Source organism: Panulirus ornatus, chromosome 55, assembly GCF_036320965.1.
Source record: "Panulirus ornatus isolate Po-2019 chromosome 55, ASM3632096v1, whole genome shotgun sequence".
NCBI classification, from domain to species: domain Eukaryota; kingdom Metazoa; phylum Arthropoda; class Malacostraca; order Decapoda; family Palinuridae; genus Panulirus; species Panulirus ornatus.
In genome coordinates, this window is record NC_092278.1 from 23,641,880 (window position 1) to 23,659,695 (window position 17,816).

Consider the following 17,816-nt stretch of genomic DNA (forward strand, 5'->3'; position numbering starts at 1 on the left):
CAAGATTTGGATACAGGAGGCATGAAATCCTATAATAGAGGAACAGAAAGTGCCTAGTTAGGAGTTATCCTCATTGGCTCAGTTATCTGTTCCTGGGACTATCTTGCTGAGTCAAAAATGAATAAGCAGGTTTGAGAAAAATATTGTTATGCAATGCCAGAACTCCTTTGAAGAGGCTTCTCCAGCTTTGAGACTGTGCTTAGTGCAGAGAACTCTTTGACAAGGCAGAACTGAACTCCCATCTGCTTGTTGATGGTGATATAGCCTCATCAAAGATGAGTTCTTGCTGGTAGGATTGCAACTCACAGGTGGAACCCAAACAATCTCTCTCTCCCGATGCCACCCTACCCCACAGGATACCGCATCACCACCCCCTGTGTCAGTGAGGTAGCACCAGTAAAACAGACAAAAAAAGCCACTTTTGTTCACACTCATTCTCTAGCTGTTATGTGTAATGGCCTGAAACCTGTCCACATACCTTTCTATGGTTTACCCCAAATGTTTCACATGCCCTGGTTCAGTCCATTGGCAGCGCGTCGACCCCTGTATACCGCATCGTTCCAATTCAATCTCTTCCTTGCATGCCTCTCACCATCCTGTATGTTCAGGCCCCGATCGCTCAAAATTCTGTTCACTCCATCTTTTCACCTCCAGTTTGATCATTGTTTCCGTTGTTAGCAACTTAGTGCCAGGAAACAGATGAAGGAAGACCCATCCCCTCATCTACACACATATGTACATACATGTACATATCAACATATATACATACATATACATACACATATGTACAAATACATATATACACATGTACATATTCATACTTGCTTGCCTTCACCCATTCCCAATGCCACCCTGCCCCACAGAATCTGCATCAGCAAGGTAGTGCCAGGAAAACAGACTAAAAAAGTGCCACATTAGTGCCAGGAAAACGCTAATAAAGGTCACATTCGTTCACACTCAGTCTTTAGAAAGGTTCTGCATAACAGCAGAACACACTCATGGAAATTGGTTCTGTGGTAATAATGAATGAATAATATATAAGGGTCTACAGCACGATGAGGATTGTATGGAAATAGAGGTTGTTGTCTGTGTGGGTAATGATGAGTGTGGCTGATGGTATTTTAGTCCTTACAATGTTTTATACATGCAAAGCATAGGCTTTACATGAAAAAGTATGGAAAGGAGTGGATGTTTTTGAAATGAAATGAAATACACTTGGAACTCAGTTTTGCAGGCACAGGTTACTGTAGAAAGTAAAGTCAGGGTGATTTAAAGTACTTACATCATTCTTGTGACTGCTTGTTGTATCAAAACATCCATTAGCTTGAATGAGTTTACACCATCTCTTGGCAACTTGTGGTTGGTTTTTGAGCCTTGATGAGTCCCTACTGCGTCAGAGCTTGTCAAGTGCAAAGTGTGCTTATGGACTACATTAAGCATATTTGGTAAACCAAATCAGGTACTATATTAACAGAATTCCTTTACATCTAAACTACTATACTTCAAAGCTACTTCAAATGGAACAACATTATATGGGCATGGTCAATAAGCGTGAGTGTGTGTGTGCATATTTAACTGTAGGTATATGTATAGGTAAATGTATGTTTGTCCTTACCTGCTTGTTTGTACTTATAGTGAACTGGAATTTGATAGAGGTAAGAGTCTGGTTGTGGTAAAACTAAGATGAGATTATTTGTAATTCAACAGAGTTCCTGACACATACACTGGTTTCCGTAAAGCTGTGGAAGCTCAGAGTCGAGTCAGGAATCCCCTTGTTATGCCTGAGAAACTCAAGCCAGTACCTGAGAATATTGATCCTGGGGAGTTGCCAACACTGGACCAGCTAGGAGTGAAAGGTAAGCAATACTAAAATTCTCTGTAAGGTATAAGCTGAAACTACGAACAACTGAAGACTTCCCATATCTAGATATGGTGTTCTTACTCCTTATTTAGGAGAGAGAACACGTTTTTATTTTTCACTTTCATCTTATTTGCTGGGAATATATGAAGAAAGGTATCATTTGCCCACATCCATCCTCCAGCTGTAATGTGCAGTGTACCAAAACCACAGCTCCTATCCACAACCAGGCCTCACAGACCTTTCCATGGTTTACCCTGGCTGCTTTACATGCCTTGGTTCTGTCCACTTACAGCACATCCATCCTAGCATATAGCACCATTCCAATCACTCTATCTCATGCACATCTTTCACCTCCTGTGTGTTCAGGCCCCGATTACTTAAAATCTTTTTCACTCCATCTTTCATCTTCAATTTGGTCTTCCCCTTCTCTTGTCTCCTCCTATTTCTGATGCATATAACCTCTTTGTCAACCTTTCCTCACTCATTCTTAGCATATCACACCATTTTAGTAAACCTTCTTCAGCTCTCTTGACCACTTTTTTTAATTCCACACCTCTCTTTTACCATTTTATTATTCATTCAGTTAAACCACCTCACACCCTATATTGTCCTCAAACATTTAATTTGCAACACTTTCACCTCGTGCACCCTTTGACTAATTTCCGCTTCCAAGATTCCATTTGTTGCCGTCCACCCCCAGGTATTTAGAAGACTTCTTTCAAATTCTCTCCATTCAAATTCATGTCCCAATTAACATGTCCCTTTACTCTGCTAAACCTAATAATCTTGCTTCTTTTAATTCACATTTATTCTCATCTTCCTTGTTTCACACACTCTCCATAACTAAGTCCCCAATTTCTGTGGTTTCTGACTTTGCCACCAGTGCTATGTCACCAGCAAACAAGCAATTAACTTCCCAGGCCCCCTCATCCCCTGCAGTTTGCATACTCAGGCTGTGGTTTATATATGGAAAAATGAAACTCATTCCTAAATGTAGTAAGGCACTGTAACCATATAAGATTAAGTTTACTGCACTTGTAGATCATGTCATTAATTTCCTGTTTCATTTTGTTCACTTTTTTGACTACGTTTTAATTGCAGTGCATCTGAATGTTTACTGAACTTAATATGGTATGGCTTTTCACAGGTGCAGCACTGGACAAACGAACTGCTTTCCCCTTTTCTGGTGGTGAAACAGCTGGATTAGGAAGAGTTAAACAGTACTTATGGGACACCAACAGTATTGCTCAGTACAAGGAAACAAGGAATGGACTTCTAGGGGAAGAGTATTCAACAAAGTTTAGCCCATGGTAGGAAGATTCATACATCTTTTTAATCTGAAAAGTTAATTCAACATTGAATTTGTAATGCAAAAAGAAGTAAAACAAGGGTATGCCTGACTAGGATGTCTCATAGAGGAGAGATAGCAGAGATTGGTTCCTTATGAAGCAGATGAGGTAGGATAGCAGATATGAATGATAAGAAGGGAAAAAAGAATCCAAGGTAGCTGTAGTATAGTGAAGGAAACAGTTGAAACGAAAGAAAGGATCCTTAGGCAGTCTTTTTCATAGATCATCCTTAGATATTCTCTGTACAATACAGACAAATAAAATTTTGGATTGGGATTTATAAACTAATAGAAGAGAGTTGTTTTACCTTGTTTTATGCTTGAAAGCAATGTCAGTGTAAAACTTATCTGTGTGTATTTTGGGAATTTCCTTCATAGAACAAGGATCGCTAGTCACAAACTGCATGCAAGAAGAAAGGTGGGAATGACAAATTTCCTGAGATTAACTTGGTGCAAGACTTGTTATCCTTAATTTGGTCTTTTTTACATATTTTTTTTTATTCTACTCTAATATTGCTTTTTTTTTTTAGCTCCTATGTAACCTGGTTTAACATATTTACTGAAGGAATCCAGTGTAGCCCAAAATCTTTTCAAACACTTTCACACTACCTGTATTATGTAGCCTATATAAGAATATATAGATACCTAAAGAAAATATTTTCTTGGCAGGTTATCCCTTGGATGTCTATCTCCACGTTATATATACAGTGAAATAAAGAAATTTGAGCACATAAGAGTTGCCAATCAAAGCACGTACTGGGTGATATTTGAAATGATCTGGAGAGACTATTTTCGGTAAGTAATAGTTAATAGTTCATATCTATCACTGCAGGGATGACATGTTGTTCTGAAATCATACTATGGGATATGAGTAATATTTAGAAAGTGTTACTGATAGAAATGGCATGTGGGAAACAGGTACAAAAATCAAAAAAGAAAATAGATAATCACTGTGGGAGGACTGTACATATTGAAATTTGCAGCTCTCCCCTTCACTAGAATTTCATTCTTTATTCATTTTCTTCAAAATTGTTATAGAGCTGTTATTTTCAGTCAAGTATGCTATCTTGAAAAGGGTGTACTGATTTTACCTACTGATAAATCTTTTCAGTTCTTAAGTAAAAGTGTTTCAAATATTTTGTTATTCAACCTTTCCTCCTCTTTATCTAACTCTGCCTTGGTTGATTCTGTATCAAGTCTTCCCTCAACCATATCCTGAGCGTATGCCCTTTTTTAATATTGACCTTGTGCAAGGTTTTCAGAATTCTCTCCCAGCTTCAGTTGGATAAGGCATATAGATGTGATGGCATCCTTCATGTGCCCTAAAGGAATGTGTCCCTGATCTGTCTCTAATCCATGTTCACTTTTTCATCTCTGGTCTAAAGATACAATGTTTCACTTTTTGGAAATATGCCTTTTTGTAGTCCATACCCAAGAAAGAAGGCCATCTAGCCCTTCTATTGCTTCATCAATATCACTGTCTCTAGTCTTTGGAAATTTCTGTAACCATCAGTTACCATCATTCCTGTCTTGCAAATCACCTGATTAAGTTCACCATTATTCAAATGTAATTTTCACCTATATTTCTTTCAAAATTTCACTTTTAAATTTCAAAACACCATAGTTCAAACTGCAGTAAAATTTACGTGTTTGGCATAATGACATTCATTGTCCTGAAAATCACATATGGTGAACACCACAAAATCAGTTTGTTTTTCTACCCGTAGAAGACTGATCTGCGAGTTTCAGATCTCTTCCTTTATCACAAACAGCCTCAAAAGGATTAAGTGGCTCATTGCTGATTGAACTCCTTTGTATATTTTTTTGTATGAAAGCTGCTTCCTTAATGCTGGTGTGGTATAGATGGTGCTGTTAGCTTTAGTTGTAAGCAACTATTCCACATTTGTTTGCATATATGTGATGGGTCTTCTGTAACCATATTCTTAGCCAAAGTGGAATCAAAAGCTCTCTAACAGGTTAACTGTTCTGGTCACTTGCTTTAAGCCATCTTTTTCTATCCTCTTACTCTCCATGCTAATTACATATAATTCTATGTTCAGTTATCATGTTTTTAGTCACTTTCTAAAAAGTACTGAGTAACTATCAAGTTCTAGTGTTTCTCATATTTCACAAAATCTATTACAAATAATATTTCAGCCTCTGCTCTCGTGAACTGTTTGTGCATCCCAATCCCAAGCTCTGGAAGCATGGAATATGTCTGGCTTCTGCTTGTCATAGTTTCTGTGTAATCACCCAGATAAAGCCTGTTTTTCAGATAAGCAAAGCTGTTGAATCTGGTACCTTCATTTGTCTTCCTCTCCTCCTGTAGCTATCCCACCTGTGACTTGGGCTTGCAAACGCCTAGGGATTTTTTTTTTTGTGGGGGGGGGAACATTTGTCATTTTTCATCAAAGATTGGCTGTGATTAGGGCATACTTTTGCCCGTTACATTCAGCTATAATAGGAAAAACTTCAAAGGTTTTACAGTAAGGCTTTTTTTTTATCTAATACATCCTTTCTTGCAGATATGTATGTATGAAATATGGTGACAGAGTATTTTACCCTTCTGGCATCATGGGCAGAAAAATACAGTGGAAACGTAATCCTCAGTCTTTTGAAATGTGGAAAGGTAGGTATAAAGTTATGGCTGTTATTCTTCTTTTTTCATTTATTCTAAATTCTGTATTTTTTTTTATAGGGTTGGGTACCAAACATAGAAAATGGAATAGGATATCTTTGCACTCTCTTAAGCTTGCATGGTTGGAGCTAGGGTCCTATGTTTATAAACTGATCCCCACAGTAAGCAAGTGTGGCCTCATTTGAGTTTCATGCCCCGAGTCTTTTTCAGTTAGAGTTGGAGATGCAGGCCCATGGTTGTATTTGTATGTGATGCTGTTTCCTGTGGGGTGGGGTAGTGCCAGGAATGGATGTTAGCAATCAAATATGAATATGTACATATATATATATATATATATATATATATATAAGATGTGAAAAAAGGAGAGATAGGTAGTATGTTTGAGGAAAGGAACCTGGATGTTTTGGCTCTGAGTGAAACGAAGCTCAAGGGTAAAGGGGAAGAGTGGTTTGGAAATGTCTGGGGAGTGAAGTCAGGGGTTAGTGAGAGGACAAGAGCAAGGGAAGGAGTAGCAATACTCCTGAAACAGGAGTTGTGGGAGTATGTGATAGAATGTAAGAAAGTAAATTCTCGATTAATATGGGTAAAATTGAAAGTTGATGGAGAGAGGTGGGTGATTATTGGTGCATATGCACCTGGGCATGAGAAGAAAGATCATGAGAGGCAAGTGTTTTGGGAGCAGCTAAATGAGTGTGTTAGCGGTTTTGATGCACGAGACCGGGTTATAGTGATGGGTGATTTGAATGCAAAGGTGAGTAATGTGGCAGTTGAGGGAATAATTGGTATGCATGGGGTGTTCAGTGTTGTAAATGGAAATGGTGAAGAGCTTGTAGATTTATGTGCTGAAAAAGGACTGATGATTGGGAATACCTGGTTTAAAAAGCGAGATATACATAAGTATACTTATGTAAGTAGGAGAGATGGCCAGAGAGCGTTATTGGATTACGTGTTAATTGACAGGCGTGCGAAAGAGAGACTTTTGGATGTTAATGTGCTGAGAGGTGCAACTGGAGGGATGTCTGATCATTATCTTGTGGAGGCTAAGGTGAAGATTAGTATGGGTTTTCAGAAAAGAGGAGTGAATGTTGGGGTGAAGAGGGTGGTGAGAGTAAGTGAGCTTGGGAAGGAGACCTGTGTGGGGAAGTACCAGGAGAGACTGTGTACAGAATGGAAAAAGGTGAGAACAATGGAAGTAAGGGGAGTCGGGGAGGAATGGGATGTATTTAGGGAATCAGTGATGGATTGCGCAAAAGATGCTTGTGGCATGAGAAGAGTGGGAGGTGGGCTGTTTAGAAAGGGTAGTGAGTGGTGGGATGAAGAAGTAAGAGTATTAGTGAAAGAGAAGAGAGAGGCATTTGGACGATTTTTGCAGGGAAAAAATGCAATTGAGTGGGAGAAGTATAAAAGAAAGAGACAGGAGGTCAAGAGAAAGGTGCAAGAGGTGAAAAAAAGGGCAAATGAGAGTTGGGGTGAGAGACTATCAGTAAATTTTAGGGAGAATAAAAAGATGTTCTGGAAGGAGGTAAATAGGGTACGTAAGACAAGGGAGCAAATGGGAACTTCAGTGAAGGGCGTAAATGGGGAGGTGATAACAAGTAGCGGTGATGTGAGAAGGAGATGGAATGAGTATTTTGAAGGTTTGTTGAATGTGTCTGATGACAGAGTGGCAGATATAGGGTGTTTTGGTCGAGGTGGTGTGCAAAGTGAGAGGGTTAGGGAAAATGATTTGGTAAACAGAGAAGAGGTAGTAAAAGCTTTGCGGAAGATGAAAGCCGGCAAGGCAGCAGGTTTGGATGGTATTGCAGTGGAATTTATTAAGAAAGGGGGTGACTGTATTGTTGACTGGTTGGTAAGGTTATTTAATGTATGTATGACTCATGGTGAGGTGCCTGAGGATTGGCGGAATGCGTGCATAGTGCCATTGTACAAAGGCAAAGGGGATAAGAGTGAGTGCTCAAATTACAGAGGTATAAGTTTGTTGAGTATTCCTGGTAAATTATATGGGAGGGTATTGATTGAGAGGGTGAAGGCATGTACAGAGCATCAGATTGGGGAAGAGCAGTGCGGTTTCAGAAGTGGTAGAGGATGTGTGGATCAGGTGTTTGCTTTGAAGAATGTATGTGAGAAATACTTAGAAAAGCAAATGGATTTGTATGTAGCATTTATGGATCTGGAGAAGGCATATGATAGAGTTGATAGAGATGCTCTGTGGAAGGTATTAAGAATATATGGTGTGGGAGGCAAGTTGTTAGAAGCAGTGAAAAGTTTTTATCGAGGATGTAAGGCATGTGTACGTGTAGGAAGAGAGGAAAGTGATTGGTTCTCAGTGAATGTAGGTTTGCGGCAGGGGTGTGTGATGTCTCCATGGTTGTTTAATTTGTTTATGGATGGGGTTGTAAAGGAGGTAAATGCAAGAGTCCTGGAAAGAGGGGCAAGTATGAAGTCTGTTGGGGATGAGAGAGCTTGGGAAGTGAGTCAATTGTTGTTCGCTGATGATACAGCGCTGGTGGCTGATTCATGTGAGAAACTGCAGAAGCTGGTGACTGAGTTTGGTAAAGTGTGTGGAAGAAGAAAGTTGAGAGTAAATGTGAATAAGAGCAAGGTTATTAGGTACAGTAGGGGTGAGGGTCAAGTCAAATTGGGAGGTGAGTTTGAATGGAGAAAAACTGGAGGAAGTGAAGTGTTTTAGATATCTGGGAGTGGATCTGTCAGCGGATGGAACCATGGAAGCGGAAGTGGATCATAGGGTGGGGGAGGGGGCGAAAATTTTGGGAGCCTTGAAAAATGTGTGGAAGTCGAGAACATTATCTCGGAAAGCAAAAATGGGTATGTTTGAGGGAATAGTGGTTCCAACAATGCTGTATGGTTGCGAGGCGTGGGCTATGGACAGAGATGTGCGCAGGAGGATGGATGTGCTGGAAATGAGATGTTTGAGGACAATGTGTGGTGTGAGGTGGTTTGATCGAGTAAGTAACGTAAGGGTAAGAGAGATGTGTGGAAATAAAAAGAGCGTGGTCGAGAGAGCAGAAGAGGGTGTTTTGAAATGGTTTGGGCACATGGAGAGAATGAGTGAGGAGAGATTGACCAAGAGGATATATGTGTCGGAGGTGGAGGGAACGAGGAGAAGAGGGAGACCAAATTGGAGGTGGAAAGATGGAGTGAAAAAGATTTTGTGTGATAGGGGCCTGAACATGCAGGAGGGTGAAAGGAGGGCAAGAAATAGAGTGAATTGGAGTCATGTGGTATACCGGGGTTGACGTGCTGTCAGTGGATTGAAGCAAGGCATGTGAAGCGTCTGTGGTAAACCATGGAAAGCTGTGTAGGTATGTATATTTGCGTGTGTGGACGTGTGTATGTACATGTGTATGGGGGGGGGGGGTTGGGCCATTTCTTTCGTCTGTTTCCTTGCGCTACCTCGCAAACGCGGGAGACAGCGACAAAGTATAAAAAAAAAAAAAAAAAAAAAAAAAAATATATATATATATATATATATATATTTTTTTTTTCATACTATTCGCTATTTCCCGCGATAGCGAGGTAGCGTTAAGAACAGAGGACTGGGCCTTTGAGGGAATATCCTCACCTGGAACAGAGATATATATATATATATATATATATATATATATATATATATATATATATATATATCTTTCTTTCAAACTATTCGCCATTTCCCGCATTAGCGAGATAGCATTAAGAACAGAGAACTGGGCCTTTGAGGGAATATCCTCACCTGGCCCCCTTCTCTGATCCTTCTTTTGGAAAAAAAAAAAATATGTATATGTGTTTGATGATAAAGTGGCAGATATAGGGTGTTTTGGTCGAGGTGGTGTGCAAAGTGAGAGGGTTAGGGAAAATGATTTGGTAAACAGAGAAGAGGTAGTAAAAGCTTTGCGGAAGATGAAAGCCGGCAAGGCAGCAGGTTTGGATGGTATTGCAGTGGAATTTATTAAAAAAGGGGGTGACTGTATTATTGACTGGTTGGTAAGGTTATTTAATGTATGTATGACTCATGGTCATGGGATGGGGTTTATGGATGGGGTTGTAAGGGAGGTAAATGCAAGAGTCCTGGAAAGAGGGGCAAGTATGAAGTCTGTTGGGGATGAGAGAGCTTGGGAAGTGAGTCAGTTGTTGTTCGCTGATGATACAGCGCTGGTGGCTGATTCATGTGAGAAACTGCAGAAGCTGGTGACTGAGTTTGGTAAAGTGTGTGGAAGAAGAAAGTTGAGAGTAAATGTGAATAAGAGCAAGGTTATTAGGTACAGTAGGGGTGAGGGTCAAGTCAATTGGGAGGTGAGTTTGAATGGAGAAAAACTGGAGGAAGTGAAGTGTTTTAGATATCTGGGAGTGGATCTGTCAGCGGATGGAACCATGGAAGCGGAAGTGGATCATAGGGTGGGGGAGGGGGCGAAAATTTTGGGAGCCTTGAAAAATGTGTGGAAGTCGAGAACATTATCTCGGAAAGCGAAAATGGGTATGTTTGAGGGAATAGTGGTTCCAACAATGTTGTATGGTTGCGAGGCGTGGGCTATGGATAGAGATGTGCGCAGGAGGATGGATGTGCTGGAAATGAGATGTTTGAGGACAATGTGTGGTGTGAGGTGGTTTGATCGAGTAAGTAACGTAAGGGTAAGAGAGATGTGTGGAAATAAAAAGAGCGTGGTTGAGAGAGCAGAAGAGGGTGTTTTGAAATGGTTTGGGCACATGGAGAGAATGAGTGAGGAGAGATTGACCAAGAGGATATATGTGTCGGAGGTGGAGGGAACGAGGAGAAGAGGGAGACCAAATTGGAGGTGGAAAGATGGAGTGAAAAAGATTTTGTGTGATCGGGGCCTGAACATGCAGGAGGGTGAAAGGAGGGCAAGGAATAGAGTGAATTGGAGTCATGTGGTATACAGGGGTTGACGTGCTGTCAGTGGATTGAATCAAGGCATGTGAAGCGTCTGGGGTAAACCATGGAAAGCTGTGTAGGTATGTATATTTGCGTGTGTGGACGTGTGTATGTACATGTGTATGGGGGGGGGGGTTGGGCCATTTCTTTCGTCTGTTTCCTTGCGCTACCTCGCAAACGCGGGAGACAGCGACAAAGTATAAAAAAAAAAAAAAAAAAAATGACTCATGGTGAGGTGCCTGAGGATTGGCGGAATGCGTGCATAGTGCCATTGTACAAAGGCAAAGGGGATAAGAGTGAGTGCTCAAATTACAGAGGTATAAGTTTGTTGAGTATTCCTGGTAAATTATATGGGAGGGTATTGATTGAGAGGGTGAAGGCATGTACAGAGCATCAGATTGGGGAAGAGCAGTGTGGTTTCAGAAGTGATAGAGGATGTGTGGATCAGGTGTTTGCTTTGAAGAATGTATGTGAGAAATACTTAGAAAAGCAAATGGATTTGTATGTAGCATTTATGGATCTGGAGAAGGCATATGATAGAGTTGACAGAGATGCTCTGTAGAAGGTATTAAGAATATATGGTGTGGGAGGCAAGTTGTTAGAAGCAGTGAAAAGTTTTTATCGAGGATGTAAGGCATGTGTACGTGTAGGAAGAGAGGAAAGTGATTGGTTCTCAGTGAATGTAGGTTTGCGGCAGGGGTGTGTGATGTCTCCATGGTTGTTTAATTTGTTTATGGATGGGGTTGTTAGGGAGGTGAATGCAAGAGTTTTGGAAAGAGGGGCAAGTATGAAGTCTGTTGGGGATGAGAGAGCTTGGGAAGTGAGTCAGTTGTTGTTCGCTGATGATACAGCGCTGGTGGCTGATTCATGTGAGAAACTGCAGAAGCTGGTGACTGAGTTTGGTAAAGTGTGTGAAAGAAGAAAGTTAAGAGTAAATGTGAATAAGAGCAAGGTTATTAGGTACAGTAGGGTTGAGGGTCAAGTCAATTGGGAGGTGAGTTTGAATGGAGAAAAACTGGAGGAAGTAAAGTGTTTTAGATATCTGGGAGTGGATCTGGCAGCGGATGGAACCATGGAAGCGGAAGTGGATCATAGGGTGGGGGAGGGGGCGAAAATTCTGGGAGCCTTGAAGAATGTGTGGAAGTCGAGAACATTATCTCGGAAAGCAAAAATGGGTATGTTTGAAGGAATAGTGGTTCCAACAATGCTGTATGGTTGCGAGGCGTGGGCTATGGATAGAGTGGTGCGCAGGAGGATGGATGTGCTGGAAATGAGATGTTTGAGGACAATGTGTGGTGTGAGGTGGTTTGATCGAGTAAGTAACGTAAGGGTAAGAGAGATGTGTGGAAATAAAAAGAGCGTGGTTGAGAGAGCAGAAGAGGGTGTTTTGAAATGGTTTGGGCACATGGAGAGAATGAGTGAGGAAAGATTGACCAAGAGGATATATGTGTCGGAGGTGGAGGGAACGAGGAGAAGAGGGAGACCAAATTGGAGGTGGAAAGATGGAGTGAAAAAGATTTTGTGTGATCGGGGCCTGAACATGCAGGAGGGTGAAAGGAGGGCAAGGAATAGAGTGAATTGGAGCGATGTGGTATACCGGGGTTGACGTGCTGTCAGTGGATTGAATCAGGGCATGTGAAGCGTCTGGGGTAAACCATGGAAAGCTGTGTAGGTATGTATGTATATTTGCGTGTGTGGACGTATGTATATACATGTGTATGGGGGTGGGTTGGGCCATTTCTTTCGTCTGTTTCCTTGCGCTACCTCGCAAACGCGGGAGACAGCGACAAAGCAAAAAAAAAAAAAAAAAAAAAAAAAATAATGTATATGTCTCTGCATGTGTATGTATCTGTGTATATGTTATGTTTATTTATTATACTTTGTCACTGTCTCCCGCATCAGCTAGGTAGCGCAAGGAAACAGAAGAAAGAGTGGCCCAACCCACCCACACATACATGTATATACATACATATGCATATATACATACCTATAGATTTCAACGTATACATATATATACATACACATACATATACTTATATACACATGTACTTAATTCATACTTGCTGCCTTTATTCATTCCTATTGCCACCCCGCTACACATGAAATGACAACAAAGGCCACATTCGTTCACACTCAGTCTCTAGCTGTCATGTATAATGTATAATGCAAGGAAACCACAGCTCCCTTTCCACATCCAGGCCCCACAAAACTTTCCATGGTTTACCCCAGATGCCTCACATGCCCTGGTTCAATCCACTGACAGCATGTCAACCCCAGTATACCACATCGTTCCAATTCACTCTATTCCTTGCACGCCTTTCACCCTCCTGCATGTTCAGGCCCTGATCGCTCAAAATCTTTTTCACTCCATCTTTCTACCTCCAATTTGGTCTCCCACTTCTCCTCGTTCCCTCCACCTCTGACACATATATCCTCTTTGTCAATCTTTCCTCACTCATTCTCTCCATGTGACCAAACCACTTCAAAACATCCACTTCTGCTCTCTCAACCACACTCTTTTTATTACCACACATCTCTCTTACCCTTTCATTACATACTCGATCAAACCACCTCACACCACATATTGTCCTCAAACATCTCATTTCCAACAAATCCACCCTCCTCTGCACAACTCTATCTATAGCCCATGCCTTCCAACCATATAACATTGTTGGAACCACTATTCCTTCAAACATACCCATTTTTGCTTTCTGAGATAATGGTCTCGCCTTCCACTCATTTTTCAACGCTCCCAGAACTTTCGCCCCCATCCCCCACCCTGTGACTCACTTCTGCTTCCATGGTTGCATCTGCTGCTAAATCCACTCCCAGATATCTAAAACACTTAACTTCCTCCAGTTTTTCTCCATTCAAACTTACCTTCCAATGGACTTGTCCCTCAACCCTACTGTACCTAATAACCTTGCTCTTATTCACATTTACTCTCAGCTTTCTTCTTTCACACACTTTACCAAACTGTCACCAGCTTCTGTAGTTTCTCACCTGAATCAGCCACCAGCGCTGTTTCATCAGCGAACAACTGACTCACTTCCCAAGCCCTCTCATCCACAACAGACAGCATACTTGCCCCTCTCTCCAAAACTCTTGCATTCTCCTCCCTAACAACCCCATCCATAATTAAACAACCTTGGAGACATCACGCACCCCTGCCACAAACCAACATTCACCGAGAGCCAACCACTTTCCTCTCTTCTTACTTGTACATATGCCTTACATCCTCGATGAAAACTTTTCACTGCTTCTAGCAACTTGCCTCCCACACCATATATTCTTAATACCTTCCACAGAGCATCTCTATCAACTCTTATCATATGCCTTCTCCATTTGCTTTTCTAAGTATTTCTCACATATATTCTTCAAAGTAAACACCTGATCCACACGTACTCTACCACTTCTGAAACCACACTGCTCTTCCCCAGTCTGATGCTCTGTACATGATTTTACCCTCTCAGTCAATACCATCCCATATAATTTCCCAGGAATACTCAACAAACTTATACCTCTGTAATTTGAGCACTCACCTTTGTCCCCTTTGCCTTTGTACAATGGCACTATACATGCATCCTCAGGCACCCCACCATGAGTCATACATACATTAAATATCCTTACCAACCAGTCAACAACAGAGTCACCCCCTTTTTTAATAAATTCCACTGCAATACCATTCAAACCTGCTGCCTTGCCAGCTTTCATCTTCCACAAAGCTTTTACTACCTCTTCTCTGTTTACCAAATCATTCTCCCTAACCCTCTCACTTTGCACACCACCTCGACCAAAACACCCTATATCTGCCTCTCTATCATGTAGCACATTCAACAAACCTTCAAAATACTCACTCCATCTCCTCTTATCACCACTACTTGTTATTACTACCCATTAGCCCCCTTCACCAATGTTCCCATTTGTTCTCCTGTCTTACGCTCTTTATTTACCTCCTTCCAAAACATCTTTTTATTCTCCCCAAAATTTAATGATTCTCTCACCCCAACTCTCATTTGCCCTCTTTTTCACCTCTTGCACCTTTCTCTAGACCTCCTGCCTCTTTCTTTTATACATCTCCCGGTCATTTGCACTATTTTCCAGCAAAACTCATCCAAATGCCTCTCTCATCTCTTTCACTAATAATCTTACTTCATCCCACCACTCACTACCTTGTCTTATCTGCCCACCTCCCACACTTCTCATGCCACAAGCATCTTTTGCGCAAGCCATCACTGCTTCCATAAATGCATCCCATTCCTCCCCCACTCCCCTTACGTCTTTTGCTTTCACCTTCTTCCATTCTGCACTCAGTCTCTCCTGGTACTTCCTCACACAATTCTCCTTCCCAAGCTCACTTACTGTCACCACTCTCTTCACCCCAACATTCTCTCTTCTTTTCTGAAAACCTCTACAAATCTTCACCTCCACAAGATAATGATCAGACATCCCTCCAGTTACACCTCTCAGCACATTAACATCCAAGTCTCTCTTTCGTGCGCCTATCAATTAACACGTAATCCAATAATGGTCTCTTGCCATCTCTCCTACTTACATACGTATACTTATGTATATCTCTCTTTTTGAACCAGGTATTCCCAATCACCAGTCTTTTTTCAGCATACAAATCTACAAGCTCTTTACCATTTCCATTTACAACATTGAACACCCCATGTACACCAATTATTCCCTCAAGTGCCACATTACTCACCTTTACATTCAAATCACCCATCACTATAACCCGGTCTCGTGCATCAAAGCTACTAACACACTCACTCAGCTGCTCCCAAAACACTTGCCTCTCATGATCTTTCTTCTCATGCCCAGGTGCATAGGCATCAATAATCACCCATCTCTCTCCATTCACTCTCAGTTTTACCTATATCAATCTAGAGTTTACTTTCTTACACTCTATCACATACTCCCACCGCTCCTGTTTCAGGAGTAGTGCTTCTCCTTCCCTTGCCCTTGTCCTCTCACCAACCCATGTCTTTACTCCCAAAACATTCCCAAACCAATCTTCCCCTTTACCCTTGAGCTTCGTTTCACTCAGAGCCAAAACATCCAGGTTCCTTTCCTCAAACAAACTACCTATCTCTCCTTTTTTCTCATCTTGGTTACATCCACACACATTTAGACACCCCAATCTGAGCATTCGAAGAGGATGATATGTATATGTATGTATATGTGCATGTTTGGAGAAAGCTGAGAGTCAATGTGAATAAGAGCAAGGTTATTAGGTTCAGCAGGGTTGAGGGACAAGTTAGTTGGAATGTATGTTTGAATGGAGAAAAACTGGAGAAAGTGAAGTGTTTTAGATATGTGGGAGTGGATTTAGCAGGAAATGGAACCATGGAAGTGAAGGAAGTGAGTCACAGGATGGGGGAGGGGGCAAAGGTTCTGGGAGTGATGAAGAATGTGTGGAAAGAGAGAATGTTATCTCGAAGAGCAAAAATGGGTATGTTTGTGAAGGAATAGTAGTTCCAACAGTATTATATAGTTGCGAGGAGTGGGCTATAGGTAGGGTTGTACAGAGGAAGGTGGATGCGTTGGAAATGAAATGTTTGAGGATCATATGTTGTGTGAGGTGGTTTGATCGAGTAAGTAATGAAAGGGTAAGAGAGATGTGTGGTAATAAATAGAGTGTAGTTGAGAGAGCAGAAGAGGGTGTGTTGAAATGGTTTGGACATATGGAGAGAATGAGTGAGGAAAGATTGACAAAGAGAATACATGTGTTAGAAGTGGAGGGAACAAGGAGAAGCGGAGACCAAATTGGAGGTGGAAGGATGGGGTGAAAAAGGTTTTGAGTGATCAGGGACTGAACATGCAGGAGGGTGAGAGGTGTGGACAGAATAGAGTGAATTAGAATGATGTGGTTTACTGGGGTCGACATACTGTCAGTAGACTGGACCAGGGCATGTAAACCATGGAAAGGTCAGTGAGGCATGGATATTTGAATGTAGCCTTTTTTTGTCTGTTTTCCTGGCACTACCTTGCTGTTGCAGGGGTTAGCAATGCTGTTTCCTGTAGGGTGAGGTGGTGCCAGGAATGGATGAAGGCAAGCAAATATAAATATCTACATGTGTATATATGTATAAGTCTGTGTATGTATGTGTATATATGTTTATATGTATATGTATATGCAAATATATGTATGTAAATGAGTGGATGGGTCTTTCTTCATCTGTTTCCTGGCACAAGACCATTTTATGAGATCATGCAGCTTTGAGATTGCATTTCATGGAGAATTGGATTAAGTTAAACAGCTTTAAGGCTGGAAGGTGTTCAGCAAGCAACACCCACCTTTGCATTCCTGACACACCCATACTTCCCTTACCTAGAATTGATCAATGTGGTAGATAATGTGTTTTTCTGAATTACATTTTATAAGAAAAACAATAGTTTGGATAGTTTTTTGTGCTTAATCATATAAATAGAGGTTTTATGCATATCCTAGATCATTCTTACTACTGTGACCTCTTGCAAAATTAGAGGAACTTTTTTTTTTCTTAACTTAGGAACATTAAGAAGTAGTAGTAGGTAGGAGCATTAGAAAGAAGTAATTATTAGGAACATTAGGTAGGAGTTTCTGCAAACACTGCACTAGACTTTTAAGGGTGAGGCACTAAAGGCTAAGAAGTGGCATGGAGTTCTTTAGTTATGGAGACTTTGTCATGGCCATCCAACTGCAATGGGCATCAGAGATATAGATAGATATAGATAAATAGATAGGAACAGTTGAGAAAAAAAACAAATGAAAAAAGGATTCTGCTATTTTTTGCACAGTGGGAGGCCATAAAAAGGAACTTGACACTGAAAGAGTTAATGTTACAAAAGTTTAAGAAGCAAGGCACAGTTGGTTTAGAACTTCCTTCCCATATACCTGAATTAAGTATTACTAACCATTGTTTACAGATGGCAGAACAGGAGTACCCTTTGTTGATGCTAACATGCGTGAGTTGAAGGAAACTGGGTGGATGAGTAACCGAGGTCGTCAGAATGTTGCTTCATTTCTTATCAAAGACCTGGGTCTAGATTGGAGACTTGGAGCTGAGTGGTTTGAGTCACAGCTGGTAAG

General features: G+C 41.1%; 2 protein-coding genes across 11 annotated transcripts in view; one reads left to right on the plus strand and one right to left on the minus strand.

Moving 5' to 3' along the window:
• Window positions 1-17,816, plus strand: part of LOC139765570 (cryptochrome DASH-like) — a 38,200-nt gene that overhangs the window by 9,227 nt on the left and 11,157 nt on the right. For all 7 annotated transcript variants that reach the window (XM_071693143.1, XM_071693142.1, XM_071693144.1 and 4 more), the window contains exons 6-10: window positions 1,708-1,856; window positions 3,009-3,171; window positions 3,879-4,004; window positions 5,735-5,838; window positions 17,654-17,811. In XM_071693143.1, the coding sequence (XP_071549244.1) occupies window positions 1,708-1,856; window positions 3,009-3,171; window positions 3,879-4,004; window positions 5,735-5,838; window positions 17,654-17,811 (700 nt within the window). The remainder of the gene's footprint in view (window positions 1-1,707; window positions 1,857-3,008; window positions 3,172-3,878; window positions 4,005-5,734; window positions 5,839-17,653; window positions 17,812-17,816) is intronic.
• LOC139765571 (uncharacterized) overlaps window positions 1-17,816 on the minus strand; it is a 51,285-nt gene that overhangs the window by 2,679 nt on the left and 30,790 nt on the right. The gene's annotated exons all lie outside the window — the stretch shown is intronic.